A 27105-nucleotide genomic window follows, 5' to 3' on the forward strand; every position below is an offset into this window, starting at 1 on the left:
GCAAAATGCATAGATACATACATACATGCATATGTACAGAAAGGAGACACTGTATTTGGAAAGCTGAAACTACATTTCTAAATAAATCATGGATCAAAAAAAACCCCTCTCAATTATGATAAAAATTATGGAAAATTGAACTAAAATGTTATCATAGGAAACTAAGTCCTTACATTTATTTTCAAATACAAAAACAACTTGAAAATTAAAAAAAAAAAAGAATGACTCAAAAGAGAACTTACAAATAAAAACAATAGTTACTGACAAAAATAAATTAAATCGATAATGAAAGGGGGAAAAGATAAATTGAACCCAAAGACTAATAGAAGATAAACCTCTTGCCGGGCTGGCCAAGTAAAACAGGAGATAAGCACAGACAAATAATATTAGGAATGAAAAGGGGGACATAAATATACATAACAGTACAGAAGAAAATTTAAAAATCTAAGATAATACTTCACACAACTTTATGTGAATAAATTTGAAAAATTAAATGAAAAAATACTTTAGAGATGAAAGATTACCAAAACTGACTCAAGTAGAGATATAAAATCTAAAGAAACTTAAATATTAATAAAACTGAATAAAAGAAAGATTTTAAATCTACCCACCAAAAAAGTGCCAAGTACAGATGGTTTTATAGTTGAGCTTCATCTAGCCTTTATGGAACGGACAATCCCATTTTATAGAAAATGTTCCAGACATTATAAAGAGAAAGAAAGCACTCCAAATTCTTTTATGACACCACTATAATCTTTATACAAAACCAAACAAGAATAGTATGACCAAAAAAAAAAAAAAATCAAATGGCCAATATCATTTATAATCAGACTAAAAAATTCTAAAACATTAACTAAATCCAACAAAATATTAAAGATATATCACAGCCAAGTAGAACATTAGAAAATCTCCTAATGCAATTAATCACATCAGCAAATTAACAAGAGCAAAATCATATAATAACCTCTACAGATACAAAAAATTATCAATAAAATCTAATACCAATTCATGGTTTTTACAAAAACTCAGCAAACTGAGAATTTTAAAGATTTATGTATTTGACAGAGACAGAGAATGAGATGAGGAGGGGCAGAGGGAGAGAGAAACTTCAGCAGACTCTTTACTGAGCTCAGAGCCGGTCAAGGGGCTCTATCTCACAACCCTGAGATCATGACCTGAGCCAAAACTGAGTCAGATGCTTAACCAACTGAGCCACCCAGGAGCCCCAGAAGAGAATTTTTAGCCTACTAAAAACCTATGATAATATTTATTGGTAAAATATGAGAATCATTCCCTTTGAAGGCAGAAACAGGACAGGAAAATCTATTATTAGTATTTCAATGAATGTTATATTAAAGGTGCTAAACAACACAATAAGGACAAATGACGGATAAAGAAGAGAAAGAAACAAAATTCTTATTTTTAGATGATATGATCATCTACTAAGTACATCCAAGAAAAAACACCAATTATTAAAAGTAATAAGACTTCGGTAAGTTCATTAAATAGAAAAACATACACCAGCAACAACAAATCAGAAGATGAAAACTTGAAAATGATCCTATTTGCAATAACAAATGCTGTAAGGTACTTGAGAATAACAAAAGAGATTAAAAAACTACATAGGGAAAAATCATGAAGCTTGGGTAAAAGATTTAAAAACATCTAAGTAGAAAGATATGACATATTCAAAGATGGGAAAACAATATTTTGGGGGGGAAGACAATTTTTAAAGTATATTAATTCTCACAAGTAAACCTATTAATGTACTACAACTCTGATGGAAATATCTAGAGTTTTTGTTGATCTGGACGAAATGTGCCTAAAATCCACACAGAAGAGTAAAGGGCCAAAAATATCCAAGGCAATTGTAAAGAATATGAAAAAAAGATTTGTTTTGGGGCGCCTGGGTGGTTCAGTGGGTTAAAGCCTCTGCCTTCGGCTCAGGTCATGATCTCAGGGTCCTGGGATTGAGCCCCTCATCGAGTCCCGCATGGGGCTCTCTGCTTAGCAGGAGCCTGCTTCCCTTCCTCTCTCTCTGCCTGCCTCTCTGCCTACTTGTGATCTGTCTGTCAAATAAATAAATAAAATCTTAAAAAAAAAAAAAAAAAGATTTGTTTTACTTGATACAGAGGCATATAAAGCTATTATAATTGAAATACCAGGAGAATTTCTCAAGGACAGAAAAAGAGACCAGTGGAACAGAACACAAACTCAGACAAATAAGGGAACTTGATACATGGTAGAAAACCCTTTATAATTCCCTGGGGAGAAGACAGACTATTCACTACATGGTGCCATAACAACTAGCTGGCCACATGGTAAAAATTAAAATTGAATCTATGTATCACAGGGTCAAAAAAGTAAATTTCACAATAAAAACTAAGTGTCAATACTTTATACTCTGAGATTGTTATTTTATAATAAAGAATATCTTTATTGCCTCAAACCAAGGAAGAGTTTCTTAAAACATAAACAGAACCAATTGTATATAAAAAGTGATAATTCTGACTTTACAAAAATATTTTAAACATCCATACCAAAAGGCAATACCAGCCACATACTAGAAAATATTTGTTATGCATATGGTGGGCAAAAGATTTGTATCCAGACTAATCCTATAATGAAAATACACATACTTAAGTATCTGGAGTATAAAAAGTATACTGTATTTGGAGTATATAAGTATTTGGAGTATATAAAAATATTTTAAAATACTAAGCAATAAACAAAAGACCCAATGGCAAAATGGGCAAAGGAAGAAGCAATTTAAAAATGTGGCAGTCCTGAAAGACAAAAACATACAAAAAAATGTACTCAACCAAGAAAAGTGAGGGAGGGAAGAAGCAAAGACATTTCTAAGCAGTGTGTACAGTATGATTCCAATTATGGGAGGAAAAAGACTCAACCTCTAGAGTAGTCAGGAAAGAATGAATTAAGAACAAAATACCATTTCACACTCACTAGATTGCCCAAAACTAATATAAATGTATACACACACTATGAGGACAGATATATGATAAAGCACGACAAATGGATACGATACATATAAAATTCAGCACAACAGGCACCTCTGGGGAAGAAGAAAGGGAAATATAATTAGAAAGAATTATGAAATGGTTTTCTACTGTATTTAACATTTATGGGGCGCCTGGGTGGCTTAGTGGGTTAGGCCGCTGCCTTCGGCTCAGGTCATGATCTCAGAGTCCTGGGATCGAGCCCCACGTCGGGCTCTCTGCTCGGCGGGGAGCCTGCTTCCTCCTCTCTCTGCCTGCCTCTCTGCCTGCTTGTGATCTCTCTGTCAAATAAATAAATAAAATCTTTAAAAACAAAAAAACAAAAAAACATTTATTCTTTGAAAAATCTGAGGCTAATAACAAACCAACTTTTAGTTTATTAAATCTGGGTAGTGAGTGTAAGATGCTCTGAACTCCTCTTTATGTCTGAAATGCCTACTTGTGACCTCTCTATCAAAATTATATTTTTATATATTTAATATATATAAAGTAAATATATTTAATATGTTTTAAAATGTATTAAAAATATATTTTTAAAGTAATATGAAGAAAAAAATTTATATACTCTTGGTTAGTAAAGGCTTTAGTGTGTCATTAAAAACAGAAACCATGAAATAGTTAACAATTGTCTAAGTAGACATTTTTAATTTCCATATAGAAAAGTACCATAAATAAGGCTAAAAGAAAAATGACAAACTTGGAAAAGAGTATTTTTTTTAAAGACAATTATTTATTATTTTTTTTTAAAGATTTTATTTATTTATTTGACAGACAGAGATCACAAGTAGGCAGAGAGGCAGGCAGAGAGAGAGAAAAGAGGAAGCAGGCTCCCTGCGGAGCAGACAGCCCGATGTGGGGCTCAATCCCAGGACCCTGGGATCATGACTGGAGCCGAAGGCAGAGGCTTTAACCCATCGAGCCACCCAGGCGCCCCGGAAAAGAGTATTTTTAACACAAAAAGGTTAATATCTAAATTGTAAAGACCTCTATTATTTGAACATATGCTGCTGCATGAGTTGTTATACAAACTAATCCAATCAGCTTATAGCCCCGTTGAAGGAATAGTTTCTGAGGTCCCTGTGTGAGGTTAGCTCTGATTCCAGGAAAGCTACTTCCCAAATGTTGTACTCCCCTCCTGAAAACTAGCCAGCCTATAGTCTAGGCTGTAGCTTTGCTAATTCCATCAATCTCCTAGTTGCCTTCCACTACAACCTTCCATGTTCATGAGATTGTCCTGTTTGAACTTCTGCACTCTTGCAAATGAAGTCAGTTCCACTGGGAAGGGTTTGGGAGCTATCTCTCTCTCTTTTTAAAATTATTTTTAGGGACGCCTGGGTGGCTCAGTTGGTTAAGCAGCTGCCTTTGGCTCAGGTCATGATCCCAGCGTCCTGGGATCGAGTCCCACATCGGGCTCCTTGCTTGGCAGGGAGCCTGCTTGTCCCTCTGCCTCTGCCTGCCACTCTGTCTGCCTGTGCTCGCTCTCGCTTCTCTATGACAAATAAATAAATAAAATCTTTAAAAAAATTATTTTTAATAACATATAATGTATTATTTGCCCCAGGGGTACAGATCTGTGAAAAATCAGGCTTACACATTTCACAGCACTCACCATAGCACATATCCTCCCCAATGTCCATAACCCAACCACCCTCTCCCTAGCCCCCACACCCCCAGCAACCCTCTGTTTTTGTGAGATTAAGAGTCTCTTATGGTTTGTCTCCCTCCTGATCCCAACTTGTTTCATTTTTTCCTTCCCTACCCCCCAAAACCTCCCGCCCTGCCTCTCAAATTCCTCATATCAGAGAGATCATATGATAATTGTCTTTCTCTGATTGACTTATTTCACTCCACATAATACCATCTAGTTCCATCCACGTTGCTGCAAATGGCAAGATTTCATTTCTTTTGATGGCTGCTATCTCTTTTAAGGCCTAGCTTCTCCCCAGGCAAAATCACTGAACCAGGGCTCTGGAGCTACAATTGGTGACAATGACAAGCTTCAAGTGACACCCCCTCTCTAGAAGTTAAGTGCTTAGTGAGCTGGGGGGACAACAGCCTGAGGTCTCCCTGGCTTTCTCCTCCAAGCAGGGTACCACCACCTCATGAGCCAGGGTGAGGGGAATGGCAATCCTAGTGCTTCTTTGTGCTTCACAACCATGTTAGAGCCTCGATTCCACAACTGGGGATGGGAGGGGAAAATGTACTCTTCCACAGCTTAGCTTCAGCAACAGAAAGCCCAGGACAGGATCGAGTTCTGCTCCTTCCAGGAAGAAAGGCCAACTGGGATCTGAGGGTAGAGCGAGTCCTGGGTTCTAAACCACAGCGGTTTAGAGTAGCCAAGTGGGGACGAATAGAGATGCCCTGTTTCAAACAATACAAATTCTCTACTTTCTTAGTGAATTTACATAGATTTACTTGAGTAAAAGTTTCCTTTTTTTTTCCTGTCTGCTCTTAGGACCATTTCCAAAGACTTAAAAAAAATTTTTTTTTAAGGAATTTTCACCAGTTTCACTGGGGAGTGGGTCAGCAAACCTCCTACTATAATGGTAGAAATCAATCTCTCCCACATAAAAAAAAATGTATAAATTAAGATTTTTATTTATTTGACAGAGAGAGATCACATGTAGGCAGAGAGGCAGGCAGAGAGAGGGAAGCAGGCTCCCCACTGAGCAGAGAGCCCAATGTGGGGCTCGATCCCAGGACCCTGGGATCTTGACCTCAGCTGAAGGCAGAGGCTTAACCCACTGAGCCACCCAGGTGCCCCAATTTATATATTTTCAACAAGCAAGTATATTTTCTACAAAACCAGCAATTCTTTTAAAAAAATAAAAACAGGGGCGCCTGGGTGGCTCAGTGGGTTAAGCCTCTGCCTTTGGCGCAGGTCATGATCTCGGGGTCCTGGGATCGAGCCCAGCATTGGGCTCTCTGCTTGGCAGGGAGCCTGCTTCCCCCTCTCTCTCTGCCTGCCTCTCTGTCTACTTGTGACCTCTCTATCAAATAAATAAATAAAATCTTAAAAAAAAATAAAATAAAAACAGAAAAAATGAAAAAAAGAAAAAGAGAAACTGAGGTCTGATAAATAAGTAAGAATGAAATAGATTTTTTTAAGGATTTTACTTATTTATTTGACACAGAGAGAGAACATAAGCAGGGGGAGCAGCAGGCATGGGGAGAGGAAGAAGCAGACTCCCCGCTGAGCCGGGAGCCCAACATGGGGCTTGATCCCTGGACCTAGGGATCATGACCGGAGCCGAAGGAAGACACTTAACTGAGCCACCCAGGCACCTCGGAATGAAATAATTTTTAAATCCCATGCTGGCTGCCTCTCTACCAGACTGTACCTCCACTCTTTTCTCTCCTCAAAAAGCTGAATTATCCTCTTTTCAATAATCTTAGCCCATCAACAAACACTTAATGAGAAATGTGGCAGACCTTAAGTACCCCTAACTTTTGGGAGCCTGATGGAGTCTTCCTTAAATCCAGATGCTAATGGAATGCATATAGAACCAAGAAAGGAATGTCAAAGGCAATGGAATCATGGTGGCAACTACTGCATACAGCAGATGAAAAGAACATTAGAGCCTAACTTTCAGTCCAGGCAACTAGGCTAAGAATACTCCTTTTTGCCAAGAGCCACTCCTAGTACTTTTCAGCAAATCTGTCTTCTTTCCAGCTGCTTTCATAACCCCACATTTCCATAGTTTCACTATGTTGCCAGAAAACATTGTTTTCTTAATCATCCTGCTTGAGATTCAGTAGGCTTCTTGAATTAGAATTCATGTCTTTTGGCAATTTTGGAGAAGTATCAACCAAACCTCTTTTAATATAGCCGCTCCTCCATTCTCTTTATCCTTCTGGAACTCACATTAAACTTTTAGTTCTACTCTTCTTATCTTTTAACCTCTTTTTCCTTTTTCCATTTCTGTCTCTCCATCCTGTACCTTGGGTGATTTCAATTCTTTTTTTTTTTTTTAAGATTTTATTTATTTATTTGACAGAGAGAGAGAGAGAGAGGTCACAAGTAGGCAGAGAGGCAGGCAGGGGGGGGGGGAAGCAGGCTCCCCGCTGAGCAGAGAGCCCGATACGGGCCTCGATCCCAGGATGCTGAAATCATGACCTGAGCCAAAGGCAGAGGTTTAACCCACTGAGCCACCCAGGCACCCGATTTCTTCAATTCTTTATTCCAGTTTGCTTAATCACTCCTCAGCTGTGTCCGACCAGTTGTTTGCCTTAGCAATACTGAATTTTTAACTGCAATTATTTTATCTTCTACTTCTTTTCCAAATCTTCCTGGACATTGCCATTTTGATAGTGTACTATTATTTATACTTTTTTTTTTTTTTAAGATTTTATTTGTCAGAAAGAGAGAGCACAAGCAGGGGGAGCAGCAGAGGGTGAGGGAGTCACAGGACTCTGGGATCATGACCTGAGCTGAAGGCAGACACTTGACTGAGTCACCCAGGTGCTCGTCTTTACTCATACTTCTGATAAAATCTTTTATCTCTCTAAACATATTAAAAGAACTATTTTATATTCTGTACCTTCAGAATTTTACTATCTATAGTTTCTCTGTTCTGATTACATTGCTTCTGTTGTCTTTCACAGATGATGTCTTATTTTTTGGACTGTTCTGTGATATTTTGATTATGAGCTCATCATCATTGGAGTTCTTTTCTTTGTGGAGATGCTTTCAGGCTTGGATTTAAGATTTGTTCCTCAAAAGAGGATTTATATATGGTTCTACTAGTAACCTGTGAATTCTGCCAACTTGGAACATTCTTTAGAAACTTTTTCTTATGGGGTACCTGGGTGGCTCAGTCAGTTGAGTGGCTGCCTTTGGCTCAGGTCATGATCCAGAGTCCTGGGATCCAGTCTTGCATCGGGCTCCCTGCTTAGCGGAGAGCCTACTTCTCCCTCTCCCTCTGCCTGCTTGTGCTCTCTATCTGTCAAATAAATAAATTCTTTAAAAAAAAAAAGAAACTTTTTCTTACATATACTTCCATATACACTCAAGTAGAGAACGAACAGTATAATAATCTTCCCTAGACCCATAACTCAGCTTTTAAAATTATGAAGTCACGGGCGCCTGGGTGGCTCAGTGGGTTAAGCCGCTGCCTTCGGCTCAGTTCATGATCTCAGGGTCCTGGGATCGAGTCCCGAATCGGGCTCTCTGCTCAGCAGGGAGCCTGCTTCCCTCTCTCTCTCTGCCTGCCTCTCTGTCTACTTGTGATCTCTCTCTGTCAAATAAATAAATAAAAATCTTTAAAAAAAAAATAAAAATAAAAATAAAATTATGAAGTCAGCAGGGCGCCTGGGTGGCTCAGTTGGTTAGATGTCTGACTTCGGCTCAGGTCATGATCCCAGCGTCCTGGGATCGAGCCCCACATCGGGCTCTCTGCTCATGGCAAGCGTGTTTCTTCCTCTCCCTCTGCCTGCTGCTCCCCCTCCTTCTGCTCTCTCTCTCTGTCAAATAAATAAATAAAGTATATTTTTAAAAAGGTTCTAGATGATGATATTCTAATTGCATCATTCTTCCTTTTTTAGCTAGAATTTCTCTATAAACTTCCCCTCATCAACTATTTGAGTACATTGAGGTTTAGTTCATATGGAAGGGTAGGATAAATGCTTCACTGTTTCTATTTATTTGGTACTCTTCATTATTGGTTTCCTACGGTACTCTCTAAAGACTAATGAGATGGGTTTAACTTTTTTTTTTTTTTTAAGAAATTTTTTAAAGAAAATTATTTATTTATTTGACAGAGAGAGAAAGAGATCACAAGTAGGCAAAGAGACAGGCAGAGAGAGAGGGGAAGCAGGCTCCCCGCTGAGCAGAGAGCCCGACAGGGGACTCAATCTCAGAACCCTGAGATTATGACAAGAGCCGAAGGCAGAGGCTTAACCCACTGAGCCACCCAGGTGCCCTAACTTTTTTTTTTTTTTTAAGAATCATGATGAACTTGGGGATTTAAATATATTTGATGTGCTGCAATTTATTGCAGTTGTTATATTTCTTAAAACTCAAAATATCCCATTTATAGTCAATGGAAACTTTTTCACAATGACTCCTGACGCCTTCAAACAAGATCCTACCAGCCTTTGAGAGCTTCCTTGCTTTCTATCATGATAAGATATTCACTATCATTTTGTACACGTCTTACTACAGACTTGACATCAGCAATTTCTCCAAAAAATCATGGTTCCTTTTAGTGGCAAATGCAATTTTAGACAGAAATGGTATTTAGAAAATACAATGTAGAGTAAGAGTTGCTCATTGGTATTGGGTTTATTTTTTTTATCTAGATCCTTTCAGAGGACAGAGCTCCCCATTCCCACAAATACACTTTTAAGGAAAAAATTCATCGTGAGTTTTTACTAGTACTTCCAATTCAAAGTCAGCAGTAAGGGGGATTTTATACAATCCCCAATTTTACATTAGTATTTCCCTTCTGTTGTGTTGAAAATCCTGCTTCTCAGAGAAACCAGCATAATTATTCATCTGCTTTATCCCACAACTCAGTCTCAGAATAACAACACCAACACTTCCATCAACAGTAAGATGTCTGAAGTTTTGCAGGCTTTTTTTGTCTTTAGGATATATCCAAATAGAGACATACAAATTATTAGGTTGTAAAATCATACAAAATAGTTCTCCCTGTGGGCTTACGCCACCAATTCTATAAATAGATCCAAACATTTCATTTAGCTCTTGATTTTTACATTCTGAGTTTAAGACTATATATAAAATAGAGCATAATTAGAAAGTCCTTCTCCCTATAACCTTCTATTCTTCATTTTTTAAAAAATATAAGCGTATCACAATTAATTGCAGTTATTCATACTTGACCTGCTTTTTGTCATTTAATATATCCTAGAACATGTAACAGTAGAAATGGTATGTATTATACAGAAATATTCTTCGATCTTTTCTACGACCATATAGTACTCCATGAAATAAGTTATACAGTTCATTCGTCAGTTTCCTACTGATGGACATTCTCATCTTTTGCTTTTACAAACAGTACTATGATGACTAACCTTCAAAACACGTATCTTTTTATATTTTTACCAATGTATTCTCAAGGCAGAATTCTGGGAATATAAGTATCATTTCAGGGGAAGAAAATATATACAATTTTGCTAGGTACTGTCCAGTTTCCTTCAATAAGGACTGTACCATTTTGGTGGAATTCCACCAGCAATGCTTGAGAACCTATTTCCTGACAACTTCACAAAAAACGTAAGTTATCAATTTTTGGATTTCTGCCAATCTGATAGGTGACAAACAGTATCTCGGTGTAGTTTTAATTGGTTGGTTTTTTTTCTGCTTATGAGTATTTTTTCCACGTGGCTAAGCCATTTACATTTTTTAAATTCTGTGAACTGTGCGTGTCTAGCTCATTTTCTATAGGGTTATTGTGTTTATTCTCTATTTTTAGGTGCTCTTTATAAATATTACGAGTATTAATGCTTTATCTATAAGTTGCAAACATTTTTTCTAGTTCATTATTTATTGAGACCATTTTAGACTAAATCCATAGCTTGACTATTTTCAGGCTATAAAAGGAATAGGAGTTCCAGCCTAAATGCACTGTAGGGATGGCTTGGGTGAAGAATTTTATGGGGAATTTTTCTCCCTTCTCTTCAAAGCCAAATTGTTTTAGTATCTCCTTTTGGATAGAAATTTTCATTTTTCTGATTCTTCCTTTCATGGACTGTAGGCTTTGTCTCCTGTCCCCCAGCTTAGAGAGCCATGAAATCAAAACTCTTGGCCACTAGGGAATGGCAGCATCCCCAGGAGAGTTCTAAGTTTCACTTTTCTGAATCTTTTGGGATTTGTGTTTTCCATTGTATTTGTCTTTAGGACTTCTCTCATTTTCTTGCAGGGCCAACACACCACATAGACTATGATGTTATTAATATCCCCCTTTAGTTAACAAAACAGTGGCCCTACAGTTTGTTAGATCAACTGAGTATTTAAGGAAAGACTGAAAAAAAATTTTTTTTAAGATTTTGTTTATTTATTTGGCAGAGAGAGACACAGCAAGAGAGGGAACACAAGCAGGAGGAGTGGAAGAGAGAGAAGCAGGCTTCCCACCAAGCAGGGAACCCGATGCAGGGCCCAATCCCAGGACCCTGGGATCATGACCTGAGCCGAAGGCAGACGCTTAACAACTGACCCACCCAGGCACCCTGAAAGGTTTAAATATTCAATCCAGCATCTTCCAATCTTTTTTTTTTTTTAAGATTTTATTTATTTACTTGACAGAGAGAGAGAGGTGGAAACAGGCTCCCTGCTGAGCAGAGAACCTGATGTGGGGCTCTACCCCAGGACCCTGAGATCATGACCTGAGCCGAAGGCTGAGACTTAACCCACTGAGCCACCCAGGCACCCCATCTTCCAGTATTCTGAACCAAGAATGCTCCTTGGAAAATATAAACCACCACTTGCTAGATACAGAAGTTCTCCAGTTCTGTTTTGTTACTTATCACTTAAATTTTAATTATAAATATAATATAGATTCATTGGAACAAAAATGTAACGAAACAGAAAAGGAAAAGCTTCCCTGCTGTTAGTAGCTTGATTCCTCCCACCGACTTTTGGTGGTTCCAGCTTTCATGTTGACCATTTAGTTTGTACCACAAATTGTTCTAAAACATACCCTCTATAAAGTTCTGTGGGTCTCATAGAATTGGGAACCAGTTTCCAATCTCAAGAAGCTTTCATTTCTATTAGGGAAAAGGAAAGAACTGGCATACACAGAGAATTAGAGGTATTTAAGAATCAGTTTAGAAGTCCAGACAGCAAACACTAATAAAGTTGAAAAGTTAGAACTTTGTGGGCTGGAGTAACACAAGGAACAAATTAAGAAGGAGGTTGTCAGTAAATGAAAAAATTTGAAGGCAGCCACCCAGAGGATGTGGAGGAGTCAGGGGCACATCACGGAGATAGATTCAAAAGAAATACTGAAAGGACAAGTTCATTAAGCAAAGTGGTGCCTCCCTCACCAGAATGAAGTCTTGGTTTCTGCAGTTGTCCGGGTGGCTGGTCAGGCTTAGACCTCATTTTCTATTTGTCATTAATTGCCATTTGAGAAAAGGTATGAGAGGGGCACCTGGGTGGCTCAGTGGGTTAAAGTCCCTGCCTTCGGCTCGGGTCATGATCCCAGGGTCCTGGGATCGAGCCCCACATCGGGCTCTCTGCTCAGCGGGGAGCCTGCTTCCTCCTCTCTCTGTCTCTGCCTGCCTCTCTGCCTACTTGTTTATCAAATAAGTAAATAAAATCTTTAAAAAAAAAAAAAAAGAGAAAAGGTATGAGACTTTGAACGCAGCTTTAAGAGTGATGGCTATCCAACCTCCCTGGGTCAATTTTGGCTAATATACTCATCAATTTATCAGATATAAAATGGTTTCAACACCTCCCTGTCACAGGAGGAGTGTGAACAGTTAGCTCCTGGAGTCAGGAGGTCAGAACTAGTCCTAGGGGTTGTCAGACCTGGATTTCTATCAAATGTTGGCATCTCCAATGCCTGACCTCATCCCAATCTCGAACCTTCAATTTTCTGGACCTTCAGCCACGGGTGGGGGACACATTCTTATTTCCACAACTTTAGATCTTAAAGGGTCAAGCAACGGTATCTGAATCATCCACTATTGCATCATTAATCATAATGGCACTCACCACTCAGCCCCCATATGCTATCTGGAGAAACACTTCATTTCCTAGGTATGAGTTTACTCTCTTATTTCTTCATTCATTATTTCCTAGTTTTCAGTTCAAGGTTCTGTACTATATACTAGGGAGACAAGATGAAGATAGAGAACAAATCCTATCCTTCTCATACAGTCTAAGGTCATCAACAATAAACTGGTAGGGGTGCCTGGGTGGTTCATTCGGTTAAGCATCTGATCCCTGATTTCAGCTCAAGTCACGATCTTGAGGTTTTGAGATCAAGCCCTGCATGAGGCTCATGCTGGACTTGGAGCCTGCTTGAGATTCTCTCTCTCCCTCTGCCTCTCCCTCAACCTCCCAGAAAATTAAATAAAGAAAGAAAAATAAACAGGTAATCAAACAAAGATGTTACTGGAAATTGAGATGAATGCTGTGAAGAATTTATGCCACAGTTCAGAAATTTTATTAATATGAATATGTTTAATTACAAATAACAAAAAAACTACCAGTGATTTCTAAAAAACAAAGATGTTTATCTCTCACAACAGAAGTCTGGAAATAGCTGGTTCCTAAATCAGTATAGTGGCTAAACTATATCATAGTGGACCTAGTCTCCCTTGTCTTCTCCCCTCTATTGTTTATATTTCTCAGCATGTTGGCTTTTTGTCCTTGTGCTTCTCACCTCACGGGTCTAAGCCAGCTGCTGAGGCTCTAAGACAAATGCAGTCAAGGCATGAAGGAGTAGGCAGGGTCTCCTTACTATCTCTCTTTCTATAAGAAAGCAAAAAAAGCTTTCCAGAAGCCTTCTCAAGAAACATCTCTTTATATCTCTTTGGTCAGAACCGGGTCACATGCCCATCGCTAAGTCAATCTACACTCACAAAGAATGAAATTACTGTTTTTGGTTCAGATTATTCATTTCCTAGCACTGGGAGAGGGAACCCCCTCCCTGAAACATGTTGCTATCCTTACAATATCAAGGTTCCTTAAAACATATTTTTAAAAAGGCAAATAGTTTTTAGTAGACACAATAGTGAAAATAAAAATCCAAAGATTCATTCACCAACTAAACAAGTAAAATGGGACAAAGACGACTCAAATATCCCTCAAAAGTTTTCAGCCTGGGTAACTACGACAATCATACTACCAAGAATAGATAAGAGAACGTGGGAGGGAAAACCTAGTTTGTTAGAGAGACAAAAATTAATTCCACTTTCTTTTCCTTGAGTTTGAGGTACAGTCAGACAGTCTGGTAGAAATGGAGAATGCAATTTGAGAGGAAAAGCTGGACTTCAACATAGATATTGGAATCATCCACAATGAGGCAGGATTTGAAACAGAGGAATAGACAGAACCACTGGGAGAGAAAAGGGAAAATGCCAGAAAAAAATCTTGGTGAACAGCTATAATTAGGAGACAGTAAGATGACGAAGTTGCCATAAAAGGTAAGGAAGAGGGAATAATTAATTCCAGAGATACAAGAACCAAGGGACCATAATCACATGGCAGCCAAGGAGTAAAGTTTCTTCTTTTTTTAAAGCTTGTAAGTATTCTCTAGAAGTGGCGCTCAAACCTGTAACCCTAAGATCAAGAGTTTCATGCTACACTGACTGAGCCAGTCAGGCACCCCAAGAAGTAAAGTTTTCAAAGGAATATACTGGTTGACATTGCCGACTGCTACACAGATGTTAATGATTCCAAAATACTCTTGAAAAATTCAAGGAACAGTAGGAAAATAATGGTCATGTGCACTTACTTGAATCCCTTTTTGCCTATTCTTTCGAGGACGTTGGAAGGGAAGGAAAATATAGGTTGTCATGTTGGAGGCAATGTTAAGGTAGTAGTGGGAAGGGGTCAGTGGGTAACTGGGAACATTGTGGACAAAGAGGAAGGAGCCTAGAAAGAGGGAAAAGGGTGAGAAGCACTAATGGAAGGGAAAACAGGAAAACGTGCAGAGGCTAAAGGTCATGATAAGGCTAAAAACTAGATTCGACAGGAGAGATGAAAATATGAATATGGAGGTGGTCAGTGAACATGAGATGTTGACATAAATGGGTAATGAATTTCAAGATATCTAGCGGATAAGAGAAGTAAAAATAAAGGTCAATACAGGTGAGAGCGTTAATGCCCAGCAAACTCACAAAAGCCATCAAGAAGGAGAGCACTAAAATTCACTAAGGACACCACGAAATCTGGAAGTTGGAGGTCAATAGATGGAAATGGGAGTTGGTGAAAGGACACTGGCCCAGTGGTTAAAAATGAATTGGTAAGGGGCACATGGGGGGCTCAGTCAGTTAAGTGCCTGATTTCAGCTCAGGTCATGATCCTGGGGTCCACAGATCCAAACCCACATCAGGCTCCCTGCTCAGTTCCTCTCCCTCTGCCTGTCATTCCCTCTGCTTGTGCTGTCTGTCAAATAAATAAATAAAATCTTTGTTAAAAAACGAATTGGTAAAACTTTAGTGGGAAGAGTATCACTGAGGAAACCAGAGAGCCAACAAAGCATGGGATAAGGGGGTGCAGGGTAGGGAGTCAGGGAGACATTCATTTTATAGAGAGATGTAACTAACACAAAATCTGCTAAGGAGGTTCCAAGGCAGATGCCAAGAAGACAGGCTAGAACAGAATCCTATTCTGGGGATCCATCATAACAGAACATAACTGCAGTGTGACTGATGGCACATGTACATCCTTTTTCGCACCAGGCACAGGTCCATGACCCCTGCAAACTGTGGACAGTTCAAACAAAAGTACTGCATTCAATGAGAACCTACAATCCCATTTAATTGCATAATAATGCATACATATGCAGATGAGAATGTGAGTTACTAAAGATGAATATAGAACATGAGAAATGATGGAGACAGGGGCATGAGAGCAAAAGCCAGGGCTCCCTGGGGCAAGCACACCAGTTTCTTGATAATTTAACTCCTGACAATTAAATGGTAAAGGCTACATATAGGGAGATAAGAGATAAAAATAGGCAGCTGGTAGTTTGGTTGAGAAGCCAAAGTACTCTTACTTTGAGAAATAAAACCAAAACCAGATTACAGAAGGCTGCAGGCCCTCTGAAATTCACAAGACCTTTGTGAGACTTCTCACACATAGAAGCACAATGACTTGTCCGGGACTCCAAGATTCCTGGTAGGTCAGACTATAGACAGTACAGACAGGTGCCCTCATGAGATGTTATCAGGTCAGGGAAAGGCCAATGAAAATAAATGACTTGGGGCGCCTGGGTGGCTCAGTGGGTTAAGCCGCTGCCTTCGGCTCGGGTCATGATCTCGGAGTCCTGGGATCGAGCCCGCATCGGGCTCTCTGCTCTCTCGGGGAACCTGCTTCCTCCTCTCTCTCTGCCTGCCTCTCTGCCTGCTTGTGATCTCTCTGTCAACTTAAAAAAAAAAAAAAAAAAAAAAAAGAAAAGAAATGACTTAAAGAAGAAAGGAGGGGGGGAATGGAGAGAGAGAAGGCAAGATGGGGGACATGGAGGGTGAGGGGAAGGGGCAGTGAGATGGGGAAGCAGGGAATAAAGGAAAGAAACCATGAAAAGATGAAGCTGTCAAAGGCATCAGACCCCATTCTCCTTATCTCCGCATATCTTCTTATGCAAGAGCATGACCTGCCTTACACAAAGGCAACAAACAGCAGAAAATGAGTGTCTGTGACCCCTAAATTAGTGTGAATAATATTTAAATAAGGGAACAGACTATTTCAGGAGCCATGTAACATTCAGTGGCCACGCCAATTACATTTATGTCAACTCTTTCTTCTTGATCTTGGAATAATTGCTTCATGGTTAACACCAGGCAAGATATCTCTTTATCTACAGAATTGTGTGTGGAGGCTTTATTAAGCAATTAACCCAAGTAAGCAAGTAAACCCAATTTTGATGCATCAAAATTAGCTCCGAGAAATATATGTGGTAGAACTTAAGCAGAAAAGAAAATCAGGAAGATAAAGGTTCGTACTGTGAAAACATAAGAAGTAAAAATTGCCTTATAGTGAAAACTCATAGTAAAAAGAACACATGGTGAATACAATGATGTTATACCACTCATCACTGACAGGAGCTCTATAAGCTTTTTCATGGTACCTGTATGTTACTTCATGTTCACTCAACCTTATCAAATACAGAGAATGGCTATCACTGCCTTTAGTTAACAGATGAAAAGGTGAGGCTCAGTGAAATCACTTGTCCATGCATAAACAGTCAGTAAATAACAGACACTAGACTTGAACCTGGATTTTCTGACTCTTGGTGCAGTGGTCTGCCTGGTTCTCCCATATACTCAAACATCTGGACTGAATGAGCAGTATTCCTACCCGTTAGCAGAAAACTAGAAGGAATGCTATCTAAATAACACCCCCAAACCCTGGAACTCCATGGTTCCATGCTCACTATCCCTTGAATGCCCTCTTGACAACGAGCAACTTCATCCAATCACACACTGTGTGTGTGCATGCATGCGTGTGCACACACACACACTGTAGGCTTGGGACAGGTAGGGAGCTATAAAATCAACACTAAGGACATTAGGAGTCAATAATGAATATGAGACCAGAGCACGGAAGCTTGCTTCTCTGCATAGAAAGAGTTACCTTGCACCAACTTCCTCTGTGCATAAAACACTGACATTTTCATGTTTAGGGAGCCTGCTTTTGGCTTCCAAAAGCTCTGGCACCATACCATGCCATCACTGTAACTGCCCTCCAGTGGGCCATCAAAAGCCCAGCTAGAATGTTTTTTGAGTACAGCAGCTCGCTTGTCACCAAAACACTAAGTTGCGATATTTTATATTTATCTCTATTTAAATTTTAGTGATGCTACATAAATGTTAACATGGTCTTATGCTAATACATCATGGATAAGTCTTAATAACACTACATACTGGCACACCCCTGGGTGAGTTACAGCCTGCTAAACAGGCCTAATGCATGCTTCTCAAGTCACTTGGTTAGTCTCCTTTAAATAAGATGTGACATCAAAATGTTACTGTTTCCCCAAGGAAATGTGTTTCCAGAAGCAATGGCAAGGGACATGTAGGATAATTTGCTCATCTTGAAAATGGAAAGAAGGTACTTGGGATTAGAGGAAAGAATTTTGAAAAGAGTCTGGGGAGAGAGGTTAATAATGTTTGATTTAGTTATTTCATGACTTGAGAAATAAAAAGTGAGCTTCCATAAGTTCTCAAGCCTTTGAAGCCATAAGGATAAGACCCTGGACTTCAGTCTAGGGCTGAAATCACAGCGACCTATGACAAACTTACAGATTCTCCACCCTTCCAGTAGACGTACAGGCAAACATCTCCTTGGGCTTCCTGAGAGACTGTCTGGGTGTGGTAGGTGAGACCAAGGTAGGCAGAGTGCCCTGGAAGCCACAGCCTACACTGTCAAGAACATAACCACAGGATAACCAGGGCTTGAAGATCCAAGCAGGTTAATGATAAGGGGCACGAAGGCCTGCAGAGTCCTCAGCCTCCCCATGGAAAGATTCTTCCAGCCTTACCAGTTCTGCCCCTCAATTTACTGAGAAAAAACCCAGCAGCCTTTCATGGTGAGGAGGTACCAGTCTGAGATTCTGATTAAGTAACAATAAGCATGGATGAAAGACAAAGAAAATCTTTTCAAAACAAAGCCTACAGGGGCGCCTGGGTGGCTCTGTGGGTTAAGTCACTGCCTTCGGCTCAGGTCATGATCTCAAGGTCCTGGGATCTAGCCCCGCATCAGGCTCTCCACTCAGGGAAGAGCCTGCCTCCCCCTCTCTCTCTGCCGGGCTCTCTGCCTACTTGTGATCTCTCTGTCAAATAAATAAATAAAATCTTTAAAAAAAAAAAACAAAGCCTACAATGGCAAAAACGTTTACAATAGCCTTTGTCCTGTGACATCGTAATCCCTGCACCCTAGCAGAGCAACCCCTCATAGCTACTACCCATGCCCTTACACCAAGAATCAGAATACTGACTGGTTCCTATTTTAGAAGCACAAATAGTCCTAAGAGCAGATTTTCAAAAATTAAAGGAACTATGGCTCCAATGGACCAACTACAGCTTGAAGACATCTTGACTTTTTTAGTATTATGATGTGGTGCCCAAACATCTTTCTGTATCCACTCTTAAGAGATGCTGTATCCCCATTTCTCTTACCTTATCACTCTTCTAGCATAAGCCGGACTAACTAAAATTTAAACAAATCCCAACCCAAAGAGTACAAATACCTGACTGCATGTTGATTGGTACCACACGATAAGGAGAAGGCATATATTCCCCTCACAAAGCCCTTCTGGGTCAGGTTCAACATTTATTTATTACTAGATGTAGCTTCTAGATACATCTACTAGATGTAGATTGCAAAAGGATCAACTCTTAAGAGTTCATTCCCTTCCACTCAACCAGCTATGGGTGGTCTAACTTTTTATTAGCTCTGAATGCAACAGAGAATGTGATCTAAAATTCATTATTGTATGTCCATAAGATGAGAGGGAACACAGAGTCACACACGGTAACAACATGGTGAAAATGCTTATCTACTTGGAGTAAGGACAGAATCAAATTCTTACCCTAGTTTCATTAGGATTACAATGAAATGTGGATAGGGATATGTAAGACTTCAAGTGTAACCTTTCTCCAGGCCAATCAGGCCAAAAGTAAAGCTAGACATCACCCGAAGGGCCCTAACAATCCTGGCCAATGGGATGTCCATCCGTGCTGCTCACCTGGAAAAGGCAGCTCCCAGCACAAATGCAGCATACTCCTTCACCAGGGGCTCTGTGCTGTTCAGCCCATTGATCACCACTTGAAGGCCACCAAAGGAAAGCAGACCCTGTGCATTATCCATCTGCAACAAAGGCACGGCTTAGTATATACAGCCATCAAGCAAAGAAAAGCCCTTCTTATTTATTGCCTTTCTTTTGGTAAGTATTCAAAAAACCCCAAAAAAGTCAAGTAAAAAGTAATGGTGGCCATTCTGACCAACTAGAAAAGATCTGTAGTAACAAATTAAATTCTTAAATTTGAGACTTCCAAATTCATCTAACATGATTGATGAGCACCTGCATGGGAAATGGTCGAAATGGCACCTAGCTTTTGCTTATGCCAAATGTGCCCTGGAAAAATTCTATAACCATCATGAATCACAAAGCTTGCTCCTAACAAGCTGCTAACACAAAGATCTGGCATCATCAGGACTTCTAAATGGTGTCATGCTTCCGGTTCATGTCCAGTCCTAGTGCAGGGAATGGAAGCAGCAAACACTTAAAAAAAAGAAGTCCTCTCTCTTCCTCACTTCATACAATCTAAGGCTGACTGACTCTGTGGACATTCATGATAAAATTTGCACGGAATTCTCTCTCTCAAAGGCAGTTCTCTAGGCCTGAGTTACTGGCTAGTGGCTATTATTGGAGAGTGCATAACATTCCCATAATCAAATAAAATTCTATCAAATGGCACTGGTCTAGGCTACCCTTTCAGGTCCAATGCTCCAAGGACAATCTAAAGTATTTCCCTTTTATTCTACAGGGTATTTCACTCCCCAGGCTTTCTTAGTATCCTGGAACAAGAAAACTCAACTTGTTCAGAAAGGTCACTGGATCCTATTTTCTCCATGTAGTACTACAGTCTCCCTTGGAAACACCTCTGTTGCTACAAAGACTGCCTCTTGCCCACAGTCTGATCCCACTCTACGAATCATCAGGAAAACGTAGAAAGCTAGCCCAACACCGTGACTGCTATCCACCTTTTCCTCCAGATGCTTCTGTTTCCTATCTGACTGGGCCCTTCCAAACTAGACAAAGACCGTAACAGAGAAATTGAGTTTGAAGGACTTTGACTCTGCCTGTTTCTGGGTAGACCTAGACTGTTTTCATCACTTATAAGATCATTTTTATATATTCTGATATAATCTCCATAAGAACAGGGTTTTTTTCTGCCTGTCCATTGTTATAGGCCCAGTGATTAGAACAGTGCTGAGCATATACTTAGGTGCTCAATAATATACTTAGGTGAGTAAAAAAGGCAACCTGGGGTATCTGTGCCAACAAAATGGATGGGTCCTTGGTACCAGAAACCCGAAGGGATGGCCAATCCAGGGTCCTGAAGTTTGGAGTCTGCTCTGCTATCTGGGCCCCCAAGTCAGGGCTGGGATTTTTCCATCTCAATCTGTCCTTATGAAGAGTTATTACTGGACCATAGGCCAGCCAAATAGGGAGACTCAGAGCTGGGTGTTTGGCTGAGGTAAGTACAATAATACCTCATGAGCCTTCCCTTCTCACAGTTTTAAAATCTAAGAACTCACTGCCTCTTTTTGATCCCCTCCCCCAAGTTTTCTGGATAACAAAGCCATGGCTCAGAGTCCTGTCATGCAATGCCTGGGGTGGCTACTTGTTGAAGCTGGTAGGAACTCCTAATGGAATGGCTGCCAGTCTGACAGCCCCAAAGCAACACAGAGTCACAGAGGTTCTGTTGCAGATGTAGTTTATCTTCATTACTACAAAGACAATTCAGGGGATTATAAATTCTAACATTTATATAAGCCTCTCAACCTTTTCAATATGTTTTCTCACTTGTTATTTCACTGAAAACAAGGAAGAAAAGAGTCATTCTGCCCACTGTATACACAGAAGATCAAGCTCCAAAATCCGGGCCCTGCTCAGTATCACACAGAAGTCATGATCAGGGCCCAGGTCTGCAGCTCCACATCTGGGTCTAGGGCCCAGGTTTCCCCAGGCTACCTTCAGGACGGGGTGAGACAGGTGGATAGAAACTCAAGGTAGAGGGAGTGAGTGTATGAGGAAGGACACAGCAGGAACTGTGCCAACACTCCAGAGGAAAAGAGAGAACCAGAGCACTGGCCAGACAATCAGACAACAGGAAATAGAGAAAGGGAGACATTGAGGAAAGGCAACATACCATGCTGCCCTGTGGTATGTTGGGCAGACAGAAGCTGCACCTCATAAGTAACTCACAACCATTTTCTAAACACACACGTATGCTTTTTCACAAACCCTGTTTAATATTCCAATATGGCAGGAGCGTCTGAAGAGAGCAAGTTAAGCCTCACCAGAGAACTGGTTCTTGGTCTGACCTAGGACTGAGTCAGGTGATGTTGAAGAAACGATTTACCCCATTTCATAATCCATGAAAGCAGAATAGGACATCACCCTAGAGGTAACACTGCCAGATAACCACCAGACTTGCATGAAAAAAAAAAAACATTTTGTCAGGGCCCTGCTGGCCTCCTGTATACTCATTCCCCTCTAGGTATAATCAGCTCTCTAGTCATTTGGCCTTTCATGCTCAGCTAAAGGAAGAGTCTGTAGAAACCTGATACCTAAAGATCCACCCAAGTATGTTAAATGAGAAAAAATAAAAGCTGCCAAGATCAGAGCAGGACTAAGTTGGCCAATAACCCCTAAGATCCTTAATTCTTTAAATATCTGTATCAGAAAAGCTGTTGGAATTCTTGTTTTTCACCCTGAAGAGAAACACAGGAAAGAGGAAAGAGAACTCAGGCCCACTTTTTCTCTAAGAGGATCATAGACCTGCTATTTGAGTCCTGAGAAACAGTTAGGAGCAAAGGAAGAAGATGAAGAGGCCGCATCATAATTCCTGCAGATACAGTATACACTCATCCTCTCTCACCACAAAGGCTGGCAAAATCCTAAAGAAAGAATGTCTTTTAGCCTAGTTTATAGAGAACAAGGACACAGTCATGAGTGGGAGGATGTTGAAGATCTGTGTCTTGATGAGGATCTTAAACAAGCTTTTGATTATGATTACACAGTCTTCCTGGGCCACCATCATCCCTAATCTGAATTATGGCAATAGCTTTCTATCTGGTTTCTGTGCCCAGACCCCCTGCCTCCAGTCTAATTCTCAACAAAGTAGGGAGAGGGATCCTTTAAAAGTAAGTCAGAGCAAGTTGTTTTTCTGCTCAACAGCCTTTAATAACGTCCAGTTTCATATTCGTTTCCATGGTTGACAAGGCAGACCATGATCTTCCCTCATTATCTGACTGAGCTTCATCTATGTCCCTTTCTCATCTCCTGAGATGCTCCTTTCCCATACTGCCAATCCTTTCCATTAACTTACTTTTTATTTGCCCATAGTATTTATCAACTTTATTTTTTTTATTTTTTTATTTTATTTATTTTTTTTTTAAAGATTTTATTTATTTGACAGAGAGAGATCACAAGCAGGCAGAGAGGCAGGCAGAGAGAGAGGAGGAAGCAGGCTCCCTGCTGAGCAGAGAGCCCGATGCAGGGCTCGATCCCAGGACCCTGAGATCATGACCCAAGTCGAAGGCAGCAGCCTAACCCACTGAGCCACCCAGGTGCCCCTATTTTTTTTATTTTTAAGATTTTATTTATTCATTTGACAGAGAGAGAGAGAGTAGGCGGAGAGGCAGGCAGAGAGAGGGGGAAGCAGGCTCCCTGCTGAGCAGACAGCCCGATGCGGGGCTCGATCCCAGGACTCTGAGATCATGACCTGAGCTGAAGGCAGAGGCTTTAACCCACTGAGCCACCCAGGTGCCCCGTATTTATCAACTTTAAACACAACACCCATAATTTATTTATTAGTTATGTTTATTATCTATCTGTCTCCACTAGAAGCTAAGCTCCACAATTTTGTTCACAGATGTATTTTAAGTGCCTGGAATAGCTCTTGGGACTTAACAGGGATGCAATAAATTAATTTACTTAAACAAATGACTTCTCTTATTGCTTTTCCTTAGATCTACCTAATAGATCTTTTTGAGCTTCATTCAAATGATTCCAGTATCCTAGGAGAGACAGAGTGACCAAAAGGTTAAGAGCACTGGTTAGGGTCAGACAGACCCTCTTGCAAATCCCAGTTCTACCACTCACTAACTGGATGACCTTGGGCATTATCAGGTGTGACCTGTGTCTTAGTTGCCTCAGTGATAAAATGGAACTAGAAACAGCACCCACTCAGAAAGCAGCTATGGAAGTCAATAAATTGGTCTGTACAAAACACTGGAATAAGTGCCTTCTCTATAACAACGCTCAATAAATATTAACTATTATAATTATGGCACAAGTGTGATCAGTCCTTTCCCTGCTGCAAACTCTCCAATGGGTCTTAAAATCAAGGATAAAATCATAAAGAGCACAATACTCCCAATTCCACCTCTCTTGACTCTCTAACCTTCCCACTTTATCTATGCTATCATATCTAGTATTTCCTAGGTCCTTAATCTCTCCAAGCGCTTCTCAACCTCAAAATCTTTGCACATGCTCTTCCTCTGCCTGTGGTACTCTGATTTAAGGGCTGGCAAATGTCTTCAAGGGGTCTGACAGTAATGATTTGTGGCTTTGTGAACCACGGGGTTTCTGTCACAACCCTTCAACTCTTCACTGTAGCATAGAAACAGCCCAAAACAACAGAACAATACATAAAGAAATAGATGTGGCTGTGTCCCAGTAAAACTTTATCTACAAAAGCCTTCTTCAACACCTCTGACTAGGCTAAGTTCCCCTGTTATAAACTCCCACACTACTCTCTGGAGCCTTTATCACAATCTGAAGTTTAAATTTATTGTTAATTGTTCATTGTTCAGTTGTTCATGATTTCATTGTTCCCTCTTCCAGACTGTAAGTTACATAAAACAGGGACCATGGCTGTTTCGCCCCTGCTGTGTAACAGGTACTGAAAAAATAATGGACGTAACACAGCAAATGAAAAAAGAGGTTGGCCCTTTCTTCTAGAATGGATCTTACTACAGTAGCTATTGGCCTAGGTTAAAAATACTAGATGCCCTGAGAAAGGAGTAAAGATGCTGGTGCTATTTTCTTAGGATTTAGGGCAGGGAGGTTTGCTGTTGAAGATGTTACTTAAAAGTCAGATTTATGGACAGGGAAATACGATACCTGATGGACATAATATTCAAGATCAAAGAGTGCAGCAATCTTCTCTTCTAGGCTGGAGCTGGAACTATTGAACTTGTTGATTAGCCGTACCATGATCTGCATGTCAGTCTCAATGATAACATTCAGCTCCTCAAAGTCCTTCTTCAGCTCCTCGATGGGGCGAAAGAGTCGTTTAACCTTGGCCTGTCTTGCCTAAGAAAATAATTGAAGCAAAGGGGTTAAGTAGATCAATTGGGGACATCTCCCCGAGACAGTCGCTATCTACCATGGATGTCCATTCTCAAAGAACTGCTGCTCCCGGATTCAAAACCTTCTTTCATCTGTACTATCAAAAAATCCTCCCACAGGAATACCTCATTTTATTGAACTTCACTTTGCCACACTTAGAGATGTTAGGTTGTGGCAACCTGCATTTAGCTACTCTATCAGCATCATTTTTTTCCAACAGCATTTGCTCACTCTGTGTGTCTGTGTCACACTTTGGTAATTCTTGCAATATTTCGAACATTTTCATTATTATATTTGTGTTTTAAGGATTTTTTTTTTTTATTTGTTGAGAGAGAGAGCGAGAGAGCACAGAAGGAGAGGGAAAAGGAGAAGAGACTCCTGCTCAGCAGAGAGCCTGACATGGGACCCGATCCTAGAACCCTGGGATCATGACCTGAGCCGAAGGCAGACCATAACTGACTGAGCCACCCAAATGCCCCTCATTATTATATTTGTTATGGTGATCTATGATCGGTGGTATTTGATATTACTATTGTAGTTGTTTTGGGTGCCACAAACCACACCCATATAAGACACTGAACTGATAAATGTTTTGTGTATTCTGACTGCTCATTGGTAGGCAATTCCCCCATTGTTCTCCTTCTTCTTGGCCCTGGTCTATTTCCTAAGACACAATGATTTTGAAATTAGGCCAATTAATAACCCCATAATGGCCTCTTAAGTATTCAAGTGAAAAAAGAGTCTCATGTCTCATTTTAAATCAAAAGCTAAGAAATGACTAGTCTTAGTGGGGATGGCATGTCAAAAGCTGAGATAACCAAAAGACAGGCCTCTTGTGCCAAACAGTTAGCCAAGTTGTGAATGCAAAGAATTCCTGAAGAAAACTGAAAAGCTATTCCAATGGACACACAAATTGTAAGTAAGCAATATATTAGTATTGCTGACATGGAGAAAGTTTTAGTGGTCTGGATAGAGGATCAAACCAGCCACAACAACTCCTTAAACCAAAGCCTAATCCAGAGGTCTTAAAAATCTTGTTAATTCTATGAAAGCAGAAAGAACATCTGAAGCTAGCAGAGATTGGTTCATGAGGTTTCAGAAAACAAGCCATCTCCATAACAGAAAAGTGTTACGTGAAGCAGCAAATGCTGATACAGAAGATGCAGCAAGTTATCTGGAAGATCTAGCTAATCCATGAGGGTGGCTAGACTCAGGAATAGGTTTTCAATCAAGACAAAGTACCCTTCTATTGGAGGAAGATGCCATCTAGGACCTACATAGCTACAGAGAAGTCAATGCCCGGCTTCAAAGCACACGGTGATTTTCTTGGTAGGGGCTAATGCAACTGCTGACTTTGGGTTGAAATCAATGTTTATTTACTACTCGAAAAATTCTAGGGCCCATAAGAATTAAGCTAAATCTACTTGGCCTGTCCTCTATAAATGGAACAACAAAGCCTAGATGACAGCTTGTCTACTTACAACATGGTTTACTGAATATGTTAAGACCAACATTGAGACCTGGCAGAAAAAAAACAACAAAAAACCACCTTTCAAAATTATTACTTCTTACGGACATGGCACCTGGTCACCCAAGAGCTCTGAGGGAAATGTAAGCCGAGATTAATATTGTTTTCATGCTTGCTAACGTAACATCTATTCTGCAGCCCATGGATGAAGGAGTTATTTAGACTTTCAAGTCTTAATTATAATAATAAGAAAATGTATTTTATAAGGCTATAGTTGCCACAGATAGTGTTTCCTTTAATGGATTTGGGCAAAGTAAACTGAAAGCCTGTTGGAAAGTATTCCCCATTCTAGATCCCATTAAGAACGTAACAGGAAGGGACGCCTGGGTGGCTCAGTTGGTTAAGCGGCTGCCTTCAGCTCAGGTCATGATTCCAGCGTCCTGGGATCGAGTCCCACATCGGGCTCCTTGCTCAGCAGGAGCCTGCTTCTCCCTCTGCCTCTGCCTGCCATTCTGTCTGCCTGTGCTTGCTCTCTCTCCCTCTCTCTCTGACAAATAAATAAAATCTTAAAAAAAAAAAAAGAACGTAACAGGAAGAAGTCAAACTATCAACATGAACAGGAGTTTAGAAGAAGTTGATTCTAGCACTCAAGGATGACTTGACAAGTTCAAGTCTTCAGTTGGGGAAATAAATGCAGATGTGATAGAAATATCAAGAGAATTAGAAGTGGAGCCTGAGGATGTGACTGAACTGTTGCAACATGATAAAACTTTAATGAATGAAAAGCTTCTTATGGATGAGCAAAGAAAGTAGTTTCCTGAAATGGAATTTACTCCTG

General features: G+C 40.1%; 1 protein-coding gene across 11 annotated transcripts in view; it reads right to left on the reverse strand.

Annotated features, from left to right (window-relative positions):
- Positions 1–27105, reverse strand: part of SIL1 (SIL1 nucleotide exchange factor) — a 262858-nt gene that overhangs the window by 47954 nt on the left and 187799 nt on the right. For all 11 annotated transcript variants that reach the window (XM_047729781.1, XM_047729779.1, XM_047729783.1 and 8 more), the window contains 2 exons: positions 24572–24763; positions 19400–19521 (listed from right to left, as the gene is read on the reverse strand). In XM_047729781.1, the coding sequence (XP_047585737.1) occupies positions 19400–19521; positions 24572–24763 (314 nt within the window). The remainder of the gene's footprint in view (positions 1–19399; positions 19522–24571; positions 24764–27105) is intronic.

Source organism: Lutra lutra, chromosome 5, assembly GCF_902655055.1.
Source record: "Lutra lutra chromosome 5, mLutLut1.2, whole genome shotgun sequence".
NCBI classification, from domain to species: domain Eukaryota; kingdom Metazoa; phylum Chordata; class Mammalia; order Carnivora; family Mustelidae; genus Lutra; species Lutra lutra.